The sequence below is a fragment of the Vitis riparia genome, chromosome 18 (assembly GCF_004353265.1).
Source record: "Vitis riparia cultivar Riparia Gloire de Montpellier isolate 1030 chromosome 18, EGFV_Vit.rip_1.0, whole genome shotgun sequence".
In the NCBI taxonomy this organism is placed as follows: domain Eukaryota; kingdom Viridiplantae; phylum Streptophyta; class Magnoliopsida; order Vitales; family Vitaceae; genus Vitis; species Vitis riparia.
This window is the reverse complement of record NC_048448.1, coordinates 9,143,911-9,163,098: the sequence shown is the minus strand read 5'-3', so window position 1 is coordinate 9,163,098 and position 19,188 is coordinate 9,143,911. Positions and strand designations below refer to the sequence as shown.

The window sequence follows — 19,188 nt, the reverse complement described above, 5'->3', positions numbered from 1 at the left end:
AGCGTTTTCCATCCTATGGAAAAAACCCGTATTTTTGCCACCTCTTTTAACCACACTTCCCTAGATTTTTGTCTCCAAGTAACCTCTTCTAATAAAACCCATTTTTTAAAATCTTCCCTCGCTTCTCTTCTAGCATCCATCTCTTCCAAAGACAGTCTGTTAGTCTTCTCCTTTTCATCCCAAAATTGCAGCTGCTCCAAGGCCAAATTCTTCCAGTAATCCACCCTGCCAAAAACATCTCTGTTCCACTCTTTCAGTTTAATCTTCACAACCTTTAGTTTTTTAGCCAGAATAAAGCTTGCAGAACCATTAAAGTTTTCCCCCCTCCCACCAGGCCTTCAATGGGTCCTTAAACTCCTCCACCTTTAGCCACATATTCTCAAATCTGAAAGGGGATGGACCTCTTCTCACACCCCCTCCTTCTAATAGGATTGGGAAGTGGTCGGACACTGGTCTTGGAAGGACACACTGTCTTGAGCCACTAAACCGACAATCCCACTCTTCATTGGTCAGGAAGCGATCTAGCCTTGAGAAAGACTGGTTATTCATCCCTCCACTCCAAGTAAAAGGGCCCCCAAACAGTGGCAAGTCCTTTAACTGTAAGTTTTCTATTACATCTGCGAATCTTCTCATGTCTGAATTAAAAACTCCCCCCTCTATTGCACTCTTCAGGGTTTAGGATAACATTAAAATCACCAGCAACACACCACGACCCATTCCAAAGACCGTAAACTGCCCCCAACTCATTCCAAAGACAGTAAACTGCCCCCTTGAACTGACTCTTGATCCTCGTCATTAGGGAAGAGCCCCATTGAGTCCCCAAAACCTCCATCAGAAACCTTACAAAGGCATCCTTCTCTTAAAGCCTCTCCCTTATAACGACTTAAAAGAACATGAGCTCGACCCACACTTAAAAAAGCCTCCCCTTCCTCTTCTGACTCTGCTTGGGCTAAGTCTAACGCAATTAAGCCTTGGGCCTCCTCCCCTACCCCCCAGTAGCCCAAAGGTTGTGACCCAAAAACCAAACCACTAAAACCCCTTTTGACCTTTGTCACAATCAAACTTCTCCCATTTGCAATTGCTGTAACCCTCTCGTCGCCTTCCTAAACTTCCCCTCCTTATGTAGCTTTCTCAACTACTGTGGCCTCACCTGTCAACTTCTTCACGTATGAACATGACACATCCCCATCCCCAATTAGCAGATGTTGCAGAGACTTTCCCACACTAGAGTTGGTGCATGAGCCTCTCACCCCATCATCCTTGTTCTCTAGCACACCAAGCTAGCTGCTGCAACTTCTCTGCACCACTAACGAATAACAGGGTGACACTTCCCACCACAATTGGAAAGAAAAGCTGGTGCTGCCAATTACCAAATGCAGCTCCTCAGGCAAGACTCTCCTAACAGATTTGACTAGGATCCTTGTCCACTGAAGATTGGCCATGCATGCAGTGCCTTCATCCACAGCAATGAACCCTCCGCAACAATATCCTATCTTCTTCCTAAACACCTCTCAGCTCTACAAATGCAAAGGAAGGCCCAACACTCTTACCCACAACTCCTTGACCGCTCCGCCCCCCCCCGGCCCTTTTGAGCAAACAACCTACCTCTGTTGTCCACCGGACTAGTTGCAGTAAATTCTCTTTAATCCTTCTTGACCCTCTAGCAAACACCTTCTCTGCCTTAGAGAGGTCCTCAAACTCAAACAGCATTGGGCGCCCCCAAAAGCAAAAATCTTCATCCCCTCTTTCACCTACTAAAGCTTGAGCATACAAAGTTTCAACGAGAAAAACTCCAGAAGAGGCTTGGGACTCTCCCTAAACCACCCAACCAAACTTTGCCTGAAATACTCCTCTCTCCCATGAGCCTCATTTTCCTTGAGCTGCAACCAAGCAGCATCTCTCACTACTCCCAAATCTTTTGTAAGAGCATCAACAAACGACCCATCTACTAACACCTCACCTGGTCATACTCCACAACTTTGTGGGAGAGGCCACACTCCTAGTCTCCATTGACGGAACAACACCTAAGGATTGCTACTTCTCCACTAAAACAGCCCACCCCCCATGAAGACCCCTCCCTTTGGGAAAGATTAGCGAGAACTGCTTCCCTTCTTTCACCACAACAGAACAACATAAAAAACTCCCAGCCCCATTCTCTTTACGATCCAACTGAAACCTCCTCCCCCCCTCTTCCCAACCTTTACTCCACCTCTCTAAACCTTCATCCCTACAGCAAGCTTCCTCCCCTTCCAACAAGCACCAAAGACTAAGATCCCCAAACCTTATCCATGCTGAAAGACCCCTACCCTTTTCCACAATCACACCTTTCAATTTCACCCCAACCTCCTCTACGGAAATCTCAAAAGATTTTGACTCCATAGCAAACCACACTTGCCCTCCTCTCGCAGCCATACTTCTCAAGAACATTATAATATCCCATTCCCAACCAACGAAGGTTCTTTTAAACTTGGGGTTTCACCCCAATTGCAGTAATTTGCTAACCATGCATCTTATGAACAACAAAGTTGTATAATGTAGGGAGGTGAACTTTCATAGCAACCTCACTAGATGAATTCTAGTCCAAAATTTGGGTCAAAGACCATGTGTACGGATGGCAATGGGGTGGGTCAGCCCCACCTCGACCCTCCTAGCCCCGTTTTTTTTTTTTAGTTTGTTTACAATTTTTTATTTTTCTAAAATATTATATTAAAACTAAATATAATTTATAAATAAATATTATAATTTATTTTTATGAGAAATATTTTTGTTTATTTTGTATTAGAAAAGAGAAAAATGAAACTATTAAATTAAATTGTTTTTTTTTTAATTATATATATAATTGGGGGTGGGACAAGGCAATACCTGAATCCGATTTAGGTTAAAAAAAAAACAAAAAAACAAAACCCAAACCTACCCTTAACTTGTTTAGGCTTCTCTTGAACCTCTTGTATTAGGGTTGGGGGGTGAGGTTAGGCAGGTACTTGAAAAAATTTGTCCCAGTGCCATCCCTAAGCATAACGCCCAAGAGAAATGTGCATCCTTGTGTGAAATCATTGCAGCCCTTTCTTGATTGTTTTTCATAATCTCATGCCAAAATCTTCCCTACTGTGCTGCCACCATCCGCCCACATATTCTTTGGCAATTACTCTTTTTCATGAACAATCCCATTCTGCTGAAAATCTCCAAAGCCACGTCTCAAGCAGAGACTTGTTGAGAGCCTCAAGATTTCTAATGCTGAAGCTCACTGAATGCTTTTCAAAACAGACTGTTGACCATCTAGCCCATCCAGTAAATTACCTCATGTTTTACTACTACATATTCAGTTGCATGGGTTCAATGAACTTTCAAACCATCAGCAAAGTTGAGCTCATCTTGGGCATTGTAGAAAACTATTTTAGAGATTCATTGGTTTTGTGTTTTTTTGTCTTGCAAATTGATGTTACCTATAACTTATGCTGTTTTGCGAATAATGTTATGCTGTAATCTGCATATGGGATTAATTTTCTGACATGGAATGCTTATATAAGTTGTAGATATATTAACATTCTGGTTTATCGTCAAGAAGAGAGCTAGAAAGAATACTTAATTTGGCCCATAAGAATTCCCTACAAAGTCAATTTAGCAGTTATGATGGATAAGATGTTAGCATAATATATCTTTTCTTTAAAAAAATGTACGTATAGTATAGTTATTTATATCCATGTCATATCCCCTTTTTTTTGTGTGAGTACTGGTTTTGTCATCAGAAACTGTTATACATTTGTAAAGGAAATATTCCTTTATCTGTGCCTTATTTTTTTAGGTTTTGTTAGTAAGTTCCTTAATGCTTATCACCAAAAACAGAAATATTAAAAATAAAAAAATAAAGAAAGAAAAAGAAAGAAAGAAAGGATCTTTGCAGAAAACATTATAGTCATGTCTTTGTTGGATTTTCCTTGCACTTCATTCAAATGTCTGTTGCATAGATTGGGAATCACATGATATTATTTTAGTATGTTCGAAGTTTGAGAGTTTCTGACATTTGCATATGTTTGATTTCAACTGAATAGGGTTACTGTCAACTTCGGGGCAGATCCATTTTGTTTTGATCTCAAGGCAAGATAAGCACTTTGTATCTTTCTCCTTTTAGTCTAGTAATCTAGGTTTCATTTCCCTTGTTTCTTAGATTTAGAATACTAAGATTTTGTTTGACAGTGTTTCTACTCGAAGTGTTTTTAGTGGAAGTGTTTTCTCATAAAGCGTTTTTAGGAAAATCATTTATCAAGTGTTTATTTAGAAAACACTACAAGTGATTTTTTTTGAAATTTTTAAGTGTGTCTTAAATTTTGCCAAATACTTGAATCTCTGATTTTTCTTTAGAAAATGCTTTTGAGGTTAAAAGTGTTTTTTAAAAATACTGTCAAACAAACTCTAAGTAATTGATTGCTTGAGCTTAATAATTTTCTATTTTGTACTATTGAAAGCAATGCATTTTTCTTTTGTTAAGGTAACAAGGTGAAAGAAATTGACGAATACTTTGAATATATTCTATTTTAGTTGCTTTTAGAACATATATTAGGAGTTCCATATTTATAGCTTGGGATGGCACACTAACATGTTTTCTTCATCATGTCTTACTATATTGCATGTTGTTTATTTAATTCATTTTTAACTTATAAAACTCTTCTCATGGAGTATTTTTTTTTCCCTTTATTTATTTATTTATTTTTTTATCCTTTTAACAAGAGAATAAATCTGAATTTAATTTGTGCTTGAAGCATACTAAAGGTATGAAGAAAGTAAGGGCGATGGGTAGGTCCCTTCTTCTGTAGAAGGTAGGGTAGTAAGGGAGGCCTCTTCTTTTGAATAAAGTTCAAGGGAAGGGTAATAGATTGTGGGATGACCTTTGATGTGTTAAAGGAGATTTCAACATGGTCAGTTTCCCTTAGGAACGCAATAGAGGTAATATGGTGTCTTCAATACTGAGAAAATTTTCAGAGATCATTGAGGAGTTAGAGTTGTGTGTGTGTGTGTTGGGGGGTTGAACAATCAATCCTTATCCAGATTAGATCGGTTTTTGGTATCCGAAGGATGGGAAAGTCATTTTATTAGGGTGCTCCAGTGTATTCTGTTGAATACTATGTCTTATCATTCTTTGATTCCACTGTAAAGGAGGGATGAGGAGAGGTCGTACTCTTAAGTTTGAAAATATTTGGTTGAAGGAGGTGCATTTCAAAGACCTACTTAAAGGGTGGTGGATAGGGTACAATTTTAGTGGATCTTATAGCTTTATTTTGGCTGCAAAATTGAAAGCATTAAAATTTGATTTGAAAATTTGGAACAAAGAGGTGTTGGTTAATGGTAATGTTTGAGCTAGGAGGAGCTTTAATGAGGTGGATTTTTGAGACTCCAAGGAGAGGGAGGGGATTGGGGAATAAAGTGAGGAGAGTAGCTAGGGAGGAATATAGTAAGTGGGCTTTTCGTGAAGAAACCTCATGTAGGTAGAAATCTAGGGAGATTTGGCTTAAGGAGGGTAGTCGAAAAACAAAGCTCTTCCATAAAATGTCTATACTCGTAGAAGAAGGAATTTTTTTACTAGGATTAAAATTAACGATACTTGGCTGTTTGAGGAGAACGAGATAAAGTAGGGAGTGACATTGCTTTTCACAATTTGTTATTTGATGCAAAAGAGTGTAAACCTAGCATCAACGGTTTGGATTTTGAAGAATTAGAGGCGTAGGAAGAAAAAAAAAATTAGAGGGATCATTCTTAGAGGAGATGTTCAGTTCTTTGACAAAGTTGAATGGGGACAAAGCTCTAGAACCAGATGGGTTCTCCATGGCAATTTGGCAATTCAGTTGGGATGTTGTGAAGAACGAGATGATGGGTATGATAATGTTAATTAGAGTTTCTTGCTATTAGTTCTTGAATAGATGAATTTTGGCGAGAAATTGATAGGGATGTATTAAATGGTGCAAATGTTCTGCAAAGTTTTCAGTGATTGTTAATGACACCTCTTTTGGTTTCCTCTAAAGCTCTAGGGATTTGAGGTAAGGGGACCCTCCGTCTTCTTATTTTTTTGTAGTTGTAATGAAGACACAAGGTATTTGGTAAAACTTAATGCTTATTACTTAATGACTTCAGTTGACTTTAAGTTAAATTGTTTTTAAGTTATTAACTTAAAAATTATTACTAGGTTTTTTTTTTGGTAAAGTTAACTTAAAATTTATTCCAAATAATCAAATTGGCATATTTACCTTCATTTGATATTCACCTGAGTTATCATCAAATTGCCAATGAAGACTAATTACTTTGAGGGGGTAATTCGTTAATGGGAATTGTTGTGAACATGGATTTTTCAAGTCTATTTGTTCTTAATATAGTTGGTATATTGATGATCTCCTTGGGTTTTTCAAAGGTGAACAATGATTGTATTGCTAAATCCTATTCGTTTTTTACTTTATTTTCTCATGAAATTTAATTGTAAAAAGAATGGCAAACAAGTCCATTAACCTTGAAGAAATGAAAATTGTTAAAGGGTCCTCATTTTCATCTTTTCAACATATTTTGATTAGGCATATGAAGCTCAAGAGCGAATGAAGCAACAAGTGGCGATTGAAAAAATATCTTTGCCACCAAATCTTAGTTATGGGTAAGTTGATTTGCATGTTTTTTCAGATGATATTTCTGCTTTGAGTTTTGGTGGAATTTATGTCTTACTACATGCTTGTAATCCTATGAGTTTATTAGTAATGATTTGAAATTTGTAGTAAACAAAACGTTTAGTGATTTACACTTGTAAAGAAATCCAAATTGCTAAAGACATGATGGTGGTTGGAAAAGTAGAAGTTTTACTTTACATTGTTATATATGTGTGTGTACATTTAAATAAAGCAAAGTTTACAAAAAGGCATTACCTCCACCAAGTCTTTGAAATGAAGTCTTGCAAGGTTACAAATCTTGATTTTTCCTTATATATATTTGGTCAAGGCCACATATCAATTGGTCGTTAGGCTTGTATTTACTTTGAACAAAATAAGCTACCACTTTTAAAAAGTAGGAAGTTTGGAAGTATAGAAACTTGTAATATCAAATTCCATCAAAAAAGATTTTCGAAGTTTTAAAATAGGATTCAAAACTAACTACTACTAACTTGAACTCTTAACAACCTGACTTCAGAAGTCATCAAGTACCTTTTTTTTCCTTGTAAATTATATTTGAGGGGTTTATACAATTAACCGGACATGGAAGAAGCTTGATGTCAAGTCAATATGATATTCGATGGTCTATTTTTTTATCAGAAACAAAAAAATATTAATTATAGATAAAAAACTTATGAGAAGCATGGAAAATCTTTCCTCCAAATACAAGAACTGGTAGAAAAAAAAATTTGACTTTCTCCAATATACAGGGAGATCCATACAAAATGGATTAGACCACATAAGACTTTACATAGATGTCATCTCCTCAAACTTGGAATCAGCTCCTCTCATTGTTGACCAAAACCTTTTGATTACACACCGGAAGCTAATTGTGAGGAATGCCTTTAAAAGCATTGGTACAAGAGGCCTAAAAAGAGGAAGAGAAGTCCAACAGATCTCATAACATTTTTGACATCCTATATTTATCCTCAAAGATCCTTGTGTTGACTAATAAAAAAGATGGTGAGAAAATCACTAAAAAGGGGAGAAAAATCGGGCATTAGATATTTCTATCCCATATATCTTGTTGGGGTTGACTAACACTCAATTAAGCGATGGTACTTTTTTATGTTTAAAAATGTTAATAATTTTATTTACAAGTTTATATTACTCTTGTATTTAATTAATAAAAAAATATATAAAGAAAGATTCATTAATAAGATTATTATGATTTTTTTATATATTTTTAGCAATGTATTAAATTGAAATTGAAAAATAAAATAATTAAAATTAATTTGATTATAGCTAAAATTTAGGAGGGACAGATAAGCTATATGTGTGTTCCTTTGCCTTTTATTTTAAAGTGTGATCCCTATTGACTAGCCGATGCCCCGTGTTGACTAGGTGATAAGATGTGAGAAAATCATTGAAAAATGGAGAAGAATTGGGCATTGGATATTTCTATCCCATATATCTTGGTAGGGTTGATTGACACTCATATTTCGTCAAAATATCATCAATTTTCAGCCACATTTTTATCCTTGGATATATTCACCTGAGTTTTCAGGTTTAACCATGTTTGGTGGGGAGGATTGGTAGTGAAGAGGGACTTCATTTCATTGGTCTGTTGTACCTCTCCTCTTCCTTGAATAAACTTGTAGTTCCCTTTTTGTTTCTCCCTGCTCCTGTAGTACCCTTCTTGTTTCTCCCTGGTCCCTTAATATCATCACACTCAGGTTGTTATGCAGAATAAGATGTTCCTCCATTTTCTTTATTTCTAGTACTCAGTGGTAAAAAACCTGCAAAGGACTAACTATGAACAGGAGGAGAATAGGCGATGGATGCCAGTAGAATGTCCCAATAATTCTCTCTTTCTCTCTAGTCTTTTCATTCTTAGTAGATGTTAAATGGGTCTTTCCAAAAACTGTAAAGGAGGTCTTAACTAGCTGGAGGGACCCCTTTGTGGGGAAGAAAAGGAAAAAGTTTTAGAAATCCATACCGTTGTGTATTTTCTGGACGGTTTGGAAGGAGAGGAATAGACTAGCTTTTAGGGGGGGGGGGGGGGGGGGGGGGTGTTGAATATCCAGAAGTTAAAGAATTTTTTTGTTTGTAATTTATGGAGCTGTGCCAAATTGTATTTAGGTGAGGAGTCTCTCTCCCTTATAGGCTTTTTGGAGTGGGTAGTATCCACTTAAGGGGAGGTGAATCTTTTCTGGTCTTGTTGCTCTTTTTTGAGGCCTTAATCGCCTTGTATACCCCCTATATGCTTTGTGGCTCTTTGCCTCTTTTTTAATGCATATCTTGTTTACTTATCAAAAAAAAAAAAAAAAAATTCTCTCCCTAACAAGAATTTTTGGTAAAGTAGGGTTGGTCTTCAAAAAAGGATACATCCATAGAGACAGTTTTTAAGAAGGTGGGTGAAAACACTTATACCTTTTTTGTGTAGGAGAACAACCAAGGAAAAAAAATGTTTTTATAGCTCTTGAGTCAATTTCCTTTCTTTATGATTATGGATTTGTACAAAAAGTAGACTTTGAAAAACCTATAGGGAAAGTGAGGTGAAGAAATGGTGAGAGGTGGGACAAACATTTATTAAGGTGCTTATGGAGTATCCTACTTAAGGACACAAGTTGTGGCATCCTGTTGATTAGGTATAAGGTTTTCAACACTGCTTCTCCCCAAAAATGGTTAGGAACCTCATTTTAAACATTAATGCTTGAGCTACTTAAAGTAAATGTCTATTTTTCCTCTTTAGAACCCCATTTTGTTGTAGTGTGCCAATATAAGACATTTGGTGAACAGTATTATTCTTTTTAAGATACCTCCCTCAAATTTGTGAGAAATATTCTTTCCCATTGTTAGTTTTTAGGATGCAGATTTGGGTTTGGATCATTTGGTGAAAGTTTGGATCTTAGTGAAAAATCTCACCATCTCAGTTGTTCTTGGTAATTCCTACTCACTTTTTTAGAATTTTAACTTTTGCCACAATCTCACTGACATTGAAATTGATTCTCTTGAAAGACTAATGTTTTCACTCACCTTAGTGGGCTTGTCTCCCATCACCGCAGATTCAAGGGCATGATCTTTATCCTCATTTAGCTTATTCTCTGTAGAATCTTTCTTTTTGGACTTGTTCAAGTCTTCAAATCCAATCCCTTTCTATCCGGCCAATTTTGTTTGGAAATCAAAAACCCCTTCAAAGGTCAAGATCTTTGCTTGGTCGGTGGTGTACAAGAAGGTAAATACCAATGACTTGCTACAAGTAAGAAGACCCTACAAATACCTTGGTCCTCATTGGTGCATTTTATGCAAAGGAAGTGGAGAATCGATTAATCATCTTTTTCTTCATTGTCTTTAAACTTTAGGGCTTTGGCATAAGCTCTTCAATTTAGCCAATATGGTTTGGGTGCCACCTAGGAGTATTGGAGATATGATGATTATCTCATTTAGAGGATTGAGGAATTCATTGAGAGGCAAGACTTTTTGGCAAATTGTTTGCCTCACTCTTTTTTAGATTGTGTGGCAAGAGAGAAATGCTAGGATTTTCAAGGAAAAATGGAGAATGGAAGAGATGTTGTGAGATCTACTTAATTTTTTCTCCTCCCTTTTTTTTTGATAAGCAAGCACATATATTAAAGAAGGCTAAAAAGCCGCAAAGCATACAGGGAGTATACGAGGCGACTATGGCCTCTCAACCAAAAAACAAAACAACCCAACCCCTAATTGGAGGCTAACTACTCCAAGAATCCTATTAGGGAATTCGACTCCATATCAATGTACACTTTAGCCCAACCCCAAATATTGTACACAAACGAAGTTTTTAACTTCTGTAATGCTATCACCCCCCCTTAAAAGCTAGCCTATTCCTCTCCTTCCATATTGTCCAAAAAATGTATAGCGGAATGGACTTCCACAATTTTTTCCTTTTTTTCCCCACAAAAGAGCCCTTCTAGTTACATAGAACCTCCTTTACAGATTCTGGAAAGACCCACTGAACACCACACAACACAAGAATGATATTCCACAACCCTTTTACCACTGTACAATGAATTAAAATATGATTGATCGTTTCCTCTTCACACCCACACAAGAAACATCGGTTAGGGAAATGCCACCCTCTTCTCTGCAGCCTATCCAAAGTGAGGACCTTCCCCCAAGCAGCTTCCCAAGCAAAAAAAGCAATTTTGGTTGGAACTCTGTCCACCCACACATTGCTCCAAGGGAACTCAGCTCCTTCAGTATTTGCCAACACACTGTATGCTTTCTTGACTTTAAACAGCTCGTCATCTCCTTCTTTCCAAACCACCGAGTCTTCCTCCAATGTTACTCTATACTCCCTCAACTCAACCAACAAATTGTCCACCATACCCAACTCCCAATCATTAAAGTCCCTTAAAAGCCTTAAATTCCACCCTCCTTGACCCAAATTCTGATCCCAAGTTTCCTCCACTGTGACATTCCTTTGGGCAGCCATGGAAAAGAGGTCCGGGAAGCTTTGGGATAGCACATTATTCCCGCACCAAGGATCTGTCCAGAACCTTATTTTATTGCCTTTTCCCACCTTGAACACCATATTTTCCCAACACCAAGCGGACTCCTTCAAGATCTCCTTCCAAACTCCAACTCCAACCACCCCATTTGCCTTCCTTGTCCTCTACCCAAGGTCCTCTTGCCCATACTTTGCCTCAAGCACTTTTTTCCAAAGCTCCTCCTTAGCACGCGCAAACCTCCAAATCCATTTGCCTAGAAGAGCTTTGTTCAAACAAACGAGCTTCCTTAACCCCAACCCTCCCTTTTCTTTATCCGCGCACACCACCTCCCATTTGACTAAGTGTGCTTTGTTCCCCCCATTGGCTCCTCCCCACAAAAAATCTCTTTGAAGCTTTTCAAGTCTCCTTGCCACTGATTTTGGCATACAGAACAACGACATTTGATAGAAGGGAATGCTGGCCAGCGTACTCTTTATAAGAGTGATTCTCCCTTCTTTGGACAAATATTGGTGTTTCCAAAGGGCAAGCCTCCTCCTCACTTTCTCCTCCACCCCATCCCACGTGGAAGAGGCCCTATTAGACGCCCCAAGAGGCAGCCCCATATAAACAACAGGGAGCTGTCCCACCCTACACCCTATTTCAGCAGCCATCTCATGCACCCCTTCCACCTCCCTTACCGGAATGACCATACTTTTGTCCAGGTTAATCTTTAACCCTGAGGCTGCTTCAAACCAAAAGAGGATCCAGCTTAAATACGTCAAAAACTCTTTCTTTGCCTCACAAAAAACTATTGTATCATCCGCAAACAGTAAGTGAGTTATATTGACAGCCTGCCCTCTTCCTCTCCAGATCCTACAGCCATAGATGGACTCCCCTTCAACGGCCCTCGTGATAAGCACACTTAGTACTTCCATTCCCATGACAAACAAGTAGGGGGAAAGAGAGTCCCCTTGCCTTAACCCTTTTGAACTTGAAAAAAACCCAGCTGGCACCCCATTCACCAGCACTGAGAACTTAGCAGTGGAGATACAACTCCACATCCATCCCATCCATTTTGACCCGAAACCCATCTTTTGCATAACCTTTTAACAAAAATTGCCAATTGATGCTATCATACGCCTTCTCAATGTCCAATTTACATATTAGGCCTTTCTCTCCTCTTTTTTGCCAAGAATCTATTACCTCGTTTGCGATTAGGGAGGCGTCAAGAATCTGTCTCCCCTTAATAAAAGCATTCTGATCAGAAGAAACCACCTTTCCTATGACTTTTTTAAGCCTATTGGCCAGCACCTTAGCCAATAATTTATACAATCCTCCTAGCAAACTGATAGGCCTATAGTCTCCCAAGTCCTCCAACCCCCCTTTCTTCGGTAACAAGACCAAAAAAGTATGATTTAGGCTCTTAATGAAGGAATTCTGTTCATGGAACTCCTTGAACATATCCAAGACATCCTCCTTGACAGTCTCCCAACAGCTTTGCCAAAAGGCCACCATGAATCCGTCCGGACCCGGGGTTTTGTCCCCATTCATCTCCATTAAGGTTGCATAAATCTCTACCTCAGAAAATGGAATCTCAAGGGCTTTCGCTTCTGATTGACTGATCTGCTTCAGCAAAAGACCCCCTGTATCCGCCTTCCAACTCGGGCTTTCAGAGAGAAGCTGCTGGTATGCATTTGCAATTCCTTTCCTCACTTCTTGTTCCTCTGTAATCCTCACCCCATTTATCTTAATTTTATCCAGGGCATTGACTCTCCTACGGGCATTGGCCATACGGTGGAAAACCCCTGTGTTCCTATCCCCTTCCCTTAGCCATAATTCCCTTGATAGCTGTCTCCAGTGCACTTCATCCATCGATACCCACTTTGCATAATCCTCCTTGGCTTCCTTTTTGTGGCTTAATTCCTCTTCTGTTAAGCTTCTCTCTTCTTCCACTAAATCCCAATGCTCCACCTGCTGAAGAGCTTCAACTTTATTTCTCTCCAATCTTCCGAAAACCTCCTTGTTCTAGATTTTAAAGTTTTGTTTCAATCCCTTCAGTTTAACAGCTAACCTGTAGCTCGGCCTGCCTCTAACCACTATCCCTTGCCACCACCCCCCTATCAGGTCTTTGAACCCCTTAGCTTTAAGCCACATATTTTCAAGTTTGAAAGGGGAAGGACCTCTCCTTAGCCCTCCCCCCTCAAGCAGAACCGGGAAGTGATCTGAGGTTGGGCGGGACAGTCTTCTTTGATAAACCCTACTGTATTGGTCGAGCCAATTGGGAGTTGCTAGAAACCTATCCAACCTGGCCCACAATTGATTATTGAGCCCCCCACTCCAAGTAAAAGATCCCCCTTACAATGGGAAATCAACTAGCCCTAAGTCATCTATGATCTGGGCAAATCTCCTCATAGCTGAGGTAATCCTCCCATTTCTACTTCTTTCAGCTTGGTACAGAATTGTATTGAAGTCGCCTCCTAAACACCAAGGCTCCTCCCACAAACCTCTAATTGCCCCAAACTCCTCCCACAAGCACTCCCTTTCTTCTCTGGAGAAAGGACCATAGACCCCTGTAAACACCCAGATCCCTCCATCTCCCACATTTCTAAATCTACAGGAGATGGAAAATTGGCCCTCTTCCACACCCAAAATCTCCAGCGATCTTTTGTCCCAACAAATCAAGACACCCCCTGCAGTCCCCATAGCATTCAACACCCTCCAGTCTAGAAATCTCCCCGGCCCTAAGCTCCTCACCACCTCTTCAGACATAACTTGCATATTTGTCTCTTGAATACAGAACAAATCCACCTTTTGATTTCTGATAACGGACTTGATTAGTTTCCTCTTGGACCTATCATTCACTCCCCTCACATTCCAACTCAAAATTCTTAGATTCATTGGATAACTGCACTCTGGTTCTCTCTACCCTGGGTAGGGCCTTTCTTCTTGGTGTCCCCTTCATAATTAACAGAGCACTTCAGTCTCTTTAACTCCCTCTCAAACCTTGAGGTCTCCAATAGACCTTTACCAAGTATCTTCTCCCTCATTTTCCTGATTTTGCCCAAGAAACTCAGAATTTCCTTCTCCAATCCTTCTGTTGAGAAACCCAAAAAATGACTGAACTTAACTAGACTATTCTCCTCCCAATTAAACTGTTCTTCCTTCCTACCCTCTTGGAATTCAGTCTGGCCTACAGTCCACCCCGAATTTCTTTCCAAGGGATCGACACTGTTGACTTCAACCAAGTCCCAACAGCCATCCCCTTTCCCGACGTGCTTTTCTGCAATTGGTCTTCGTGACCCACTTCCATTCTGAAATCCCTCCCTTCGCACCCCAGAATAGTCGTAAAACTCCCTCTTCGGAGTCCGACCAAAACAAAAGAAGTTAGAAGAGGATGACCCTTGTGCCCTAAAACCCCCCAGATTCAAAGCTAAACCATACCTCGCGGCTTCTTCCTCTAGCATCCTATCTGCCCTTGGATGGTTTAAATCCGGCTACTGCCTTCTCCCCATTTCTTCTTCTCTGAATCTGACGAACTCTATCTCCAGATTGTCGTCCTTACTATGGCCGTTGGAAGTAGAGGGGCAGGCTTTTAAAAGGAGCCCACTGTCCATGAGATGGGCCTGGGACGGAATGACCTTCCCTTTATGAAGAGAGCCCAGTCCAGAGCCTGCAACCCGCCCCGATCTTCTGGGCTGCAGTGGCCCAAGCATAACCCCCATTGAGGCTTCACTCTCTAATGGCAGAGAGGGCCCATTAGCCCAATTCATCTCCCGGCCTGGAACTGCAGGCCCAGTCTTCGAGCCGGGCCCTTGCAACAGGCCCACTTGCGCCTAGGAGCCCATCGTAGCGGAGCCCACGTCCTACGTCAACCGTCCAGTCCCATCCTCTGACTGATGCTGTGCCTCGAACCCCGCACACGCCATCTCCTCCACTCGCGACCCGGCGCATGCATCTTCATCACCTCTGACCTCCACTCTTGGACGACTCCACAGGCCGCACTTCCTCCCCTCTTCTTGCCTTAACGACGGCACCGCCTCCCACCATAAGGTTAGGATATAGGTCACCTCTTCAACCCCTATCTCCATCAAACCAGGGAGATTCTCGCCGTCCGATCTAACCAATATCCTAGCCCACTGCAAGTCCTCCATGCTCTCCGTCTGTGGGTCAACATCTAAAAACCCACCGCACGCATCTCCCACCCTTCTCAACACCGACGGGACCCATAGCGAGATTGGGAGCCCCAATATCCTCACCCAAACTTCCTTTCTTACCTCGCCTTCTTCCAAACAACCCGATCTTGGATTCCAACGCGACAGGTCCAACTGAACTCCTCCCACCGCCTTATTACCAGAGAGGAGAACCCGCCTTGCTTCTTCCGCAAACTCTTAACTCCAATAATACTCGTCCTTTTCCCAAACTTGCCACCCCCATCTTGCCTTTCAATCCCCAGGCCTTTGCCATTTCCCAACCCAAGCTTTCCAAATCTTCCCCTTTTGCATTGCTAGGGATCCAACTTCCAATCAAGCAATGCTCCAGTCTGCTAAGGTTTCTATTTAACTCCTCCCGTTCCACCTCCACTCGAAGGGTATTAGACCCCTTATTCCACAATCCCTTCACCGTGTCCGCAAACGATCTTCCCTTCACCATATCCGGATACGATCTTCCCAATACCCTCACTTCTTCTTGTTGTTCCTTTTTGTCAATACTGTTATCCATCTTGCGAAGAGCCTCCACCATCGCCATCCAGAATGACTCCATACATCCGCTACCCAATCCTCCTTATCCAAGGATATAGCATATAAAGAAGAAAAAAAAAAATACAACTTATCATCTCCACACCACTTCTCCTCCCAGAATCTAATCCTCCTACCATTTCCCACAAAATAAACCAAATTGTTACCTACCGCTTCCCACCCTCTCCTAATCGCTTTCCACAATCCAACCCCATAACTTCCTCTCACAACACAGGACCTCCAACCACCCTCTTCTTCCCCGTACTTTGCACTTATGACTTGCCTCCATAAAGCTTCCCTTTCCACCGCAAAACGCCAACTCCACTTACATAGGAGAGCCTTATTTAGCAACGCCAAGCTCCTCACACCCAAACCGCCCTTTCGTTTATCTGAGCAAATAATAAACCATTCCACTAAATGAGGTTTCCTTTCCAAGGCCCCACCACCCCAAAGAAAATCCCTTTGGATTCGCTCCAATCTCGAACTCACGCTTCTTGGCATCTGAAACAGGGACATACAATAGATAGGCATGCTGGACAGAGTGCTCCGGATCAAGGTCATTCTGCCCCCCTTGGAGATATACTGCCTTTTCCAAATAGAAAGCCTCTTCCTCAACCTTTCCTCAACTCCGTCCCAAGTAGCCACCTCCTTGAAGCGAGCCCCCAAAGGAAGACCCAAATAAGTAGAAGAAAGCTTGCTGACCTTGCATCCAAACTCAAGGGCCACCTCCTCTACATTCTCCACTCTTCCCATCGCGATGATCTCACTTTTGTCTAAGTTCACCTTCAACCCTGACATTGCTTCAAACCACATAAGAAGCCAACTCAAATAGGACACCTGATCAATGGAAGGCTCACAAAAAACTAAGGTGTCATCCGCAAACAACAAATGAGTGATCTCCACTCCCCCCCTTCCTCTACCACTGAGTTGCCACCCCGACAAAAAGCCCCCCTCCTTTGCTCTCTTCAACAAGCAACTAAGTGCCTCCATGACAATCACGAACAAGTAGGGGGAAAGGGGATCCCCCTGTCTCAAACCCCTAGAACTTTTGAAAAAACCTGAGGAAGTTCCATTAATAAGGACAGAGAAACTGACAGTCCCAATACACCACTGAATCCAGCTGATCCACTTAGCTCCAAAGCCCATCATTTCCATCAACCAAAAGAGAAAACTCCAATTCACATGGTCGTATGCTTTTTCAATATCTAGCTTGCAAAGGATGCCCCCTCCCCCACTTTTCTGCATTGAATGAATCGCCTCATTCGCAATCAACGAGGCATCCAGGATTTGCCTTCCCTCCACAAAAGCATTTTGGGACTTGGACACTAATTTACCCATCACCTTTTTAAGTCTATTAGCTAACACCTTTGCTAACAACTTATAAAGACTTCCCACCAAGCTTATAGGTCTAAAGTCCTTGAGGTCTTCAGCTCCTCCTTTCTTAGGAATTAAAACCAGAAAAGAGGCATTTATGCTCTTGACGAACTTGCCCGGAACCACACCCTCCTTGATGTCACTATCTTCGGAAACCCACGTACCATTTATCTTGATCTTCACCATGGAGTTGACCCTCTTGTGAGCATTGGCCATTTTATGAAAGTATCCAGTGTTTTTGTCTCCCTCCCTCAGCCATAACTCTCTCGACTTTTGCCTCCAAGATGTCTCTTCCATTAACACCCACTTCTCATACTCCTCCAAAGCCTGCTTTCTGAAATTTTGCTCTTCAGTATTCAACACCCTATCCCCTTCTATTGAATCCCAAAACATCATCTGCTTCAAAGCTGATTCTTTTCTGGCATTCACGTTCCCAAACACTTCTCTATTCCACACCTTCAAGCAGGCCTTAAGCGCTTTCAGCTTTTCAGACAACGTGAAACTAAAGGAACCTCTGAATTTGAAGCCCACCCACCAATTCCTAAGTAAATCCTTAAAACCTACTTCCTTCAGCCACATATTCTCAAACCTAAAAGGGGAAGACCCCTTCCTTGTTCCTCCACAGTCCAGCAGAATTGGGCAGTGGTCAGAAACAATTCTAGGTAAAAGACTTTGAATTGCCCCACTAAAATAACATTTCCAATCCTCTGAAACTATAAATCTGTCCAGCCTTGATTGAGCTTGATTGTTCAACCCACCCCTCCCGTGAAAGACCCCCTTGCAAAGGGAAATCCCTTAATTCCAAATCCTCAATGATCTCCGAAAATCTTCTCATTGCTGACGACAATCTTGAGATCCTGTTCCTTTCTCCCAAAAATCTAATAACATTAAAATCACCCCCTAAACACCACGGGTCCTGCCACAATCCCTTGATTGTCCCCAATTCCTCCTAGAAATCTTCCTTAACCTCCCAATAGCAGGGCCATACACCCCTGTAAAGACCCAACAGAAACCATCCTCCACATTTTTAAATCGGCAAGAAACCGAAAAATTCCCAATTTCCATTTCCAACAGCTCTAGAACTCTAGTATCCCAAAAAACTAACACCCCCCCTGCCATACTCCGAGAATCAAGAGCTCCCCACTCCAATGATCTTCCCACCCCCAAGGACCGAACCAGACTAGACGACATTCTTTGGATTTTGGTCTCCTGCAAACAAACCAAATCCGCTTTCTGAGTCTTGATTAGAGATTTGATGAGCCTTCGTTTATCTCTATCATTTGCCCCTCACGTTCCAGGAGATAATTCTTAACTTCATTTACCCACAGAGACTGACCCCCCACTCTCTCTAAATAGAGCTCTTCCATGCCTTGAACTTTTAAAATTAATGGAGCACTCCAACCTTTTAAGTTCCCTTACAGACTTTGAGTTTTCAACCTTGACCCTTTTAGCCCCATACCTCTGGTTCTTCTGGTCTTTCCTCATGATCCATTTCTTGAGCATATTTAAAATTTCCTCTTCACATCCCGTGGTTGGCATGCCCAGAAAATCACTAAAATGAGCAAGACAAGAGGATTTCCATTCCTCAACTGACTCCGTTCCACCCACAGTCTGCCTCAAAGAGTTTCTTTCATCAGTACTCGTCTCTCCGACCAAAACCATGGCCATTTCCTCCCCGGAACAGGCCGCCTCATCCCTTCCGTCAGCCAATACCATGTTCAGGGGGCTAATGTCCCCATCCACTCCAATCATTTCCGTCGCCGATCCACAACCGCGTCTTCGAGACCCATTTGCCGCTCTTTTTCGACAGGAAAGGGAAGAAGAAGAGAAGGCCCGCACCCCCCGAGACACCAAAGGAGAGGGAGAAGAGGAATACCTTGACGCTTCAGCCTGGAGAACTTCATCGGCGCCTGAGTTCCAAGCTTCCGGCGGCTCAAACCACTCCAGCGGGATAGTCGCTGCTGCGCGATCTTCCCCCGCGATGAGCCC

The 19,188-nt window shown here is 41.4% G+C and overlaps 1 protein-coding gene across 2 annotated transcripts in view; it reads left to right on the top strand.

Moving 5' to 3' along the window:
- Window positions 1-19,188, top strand: part of LOC117905993 (ran-binding protein M homolog) — a 46,794-nt gene that overhangs the window by 13,072 nt on the left and 14,534 nt on the right. For both annotated transcript variants that reach the window (XM_034818907.1, XM_034818906.1), the window contains exons 4-5: window positions 4,050-4,095; window positions 6,555-6,631. In XM_034818907.1, the coding sequence (XP_034674798.1) occupies window positions 4,050-4,095; window positions 6,555-6,631 (123 nt within the window). The remainder of the gene's footprint in view (window positions 1-4,049; window positions 4,096-6,554; window positions 6,632-19,188) is intronic.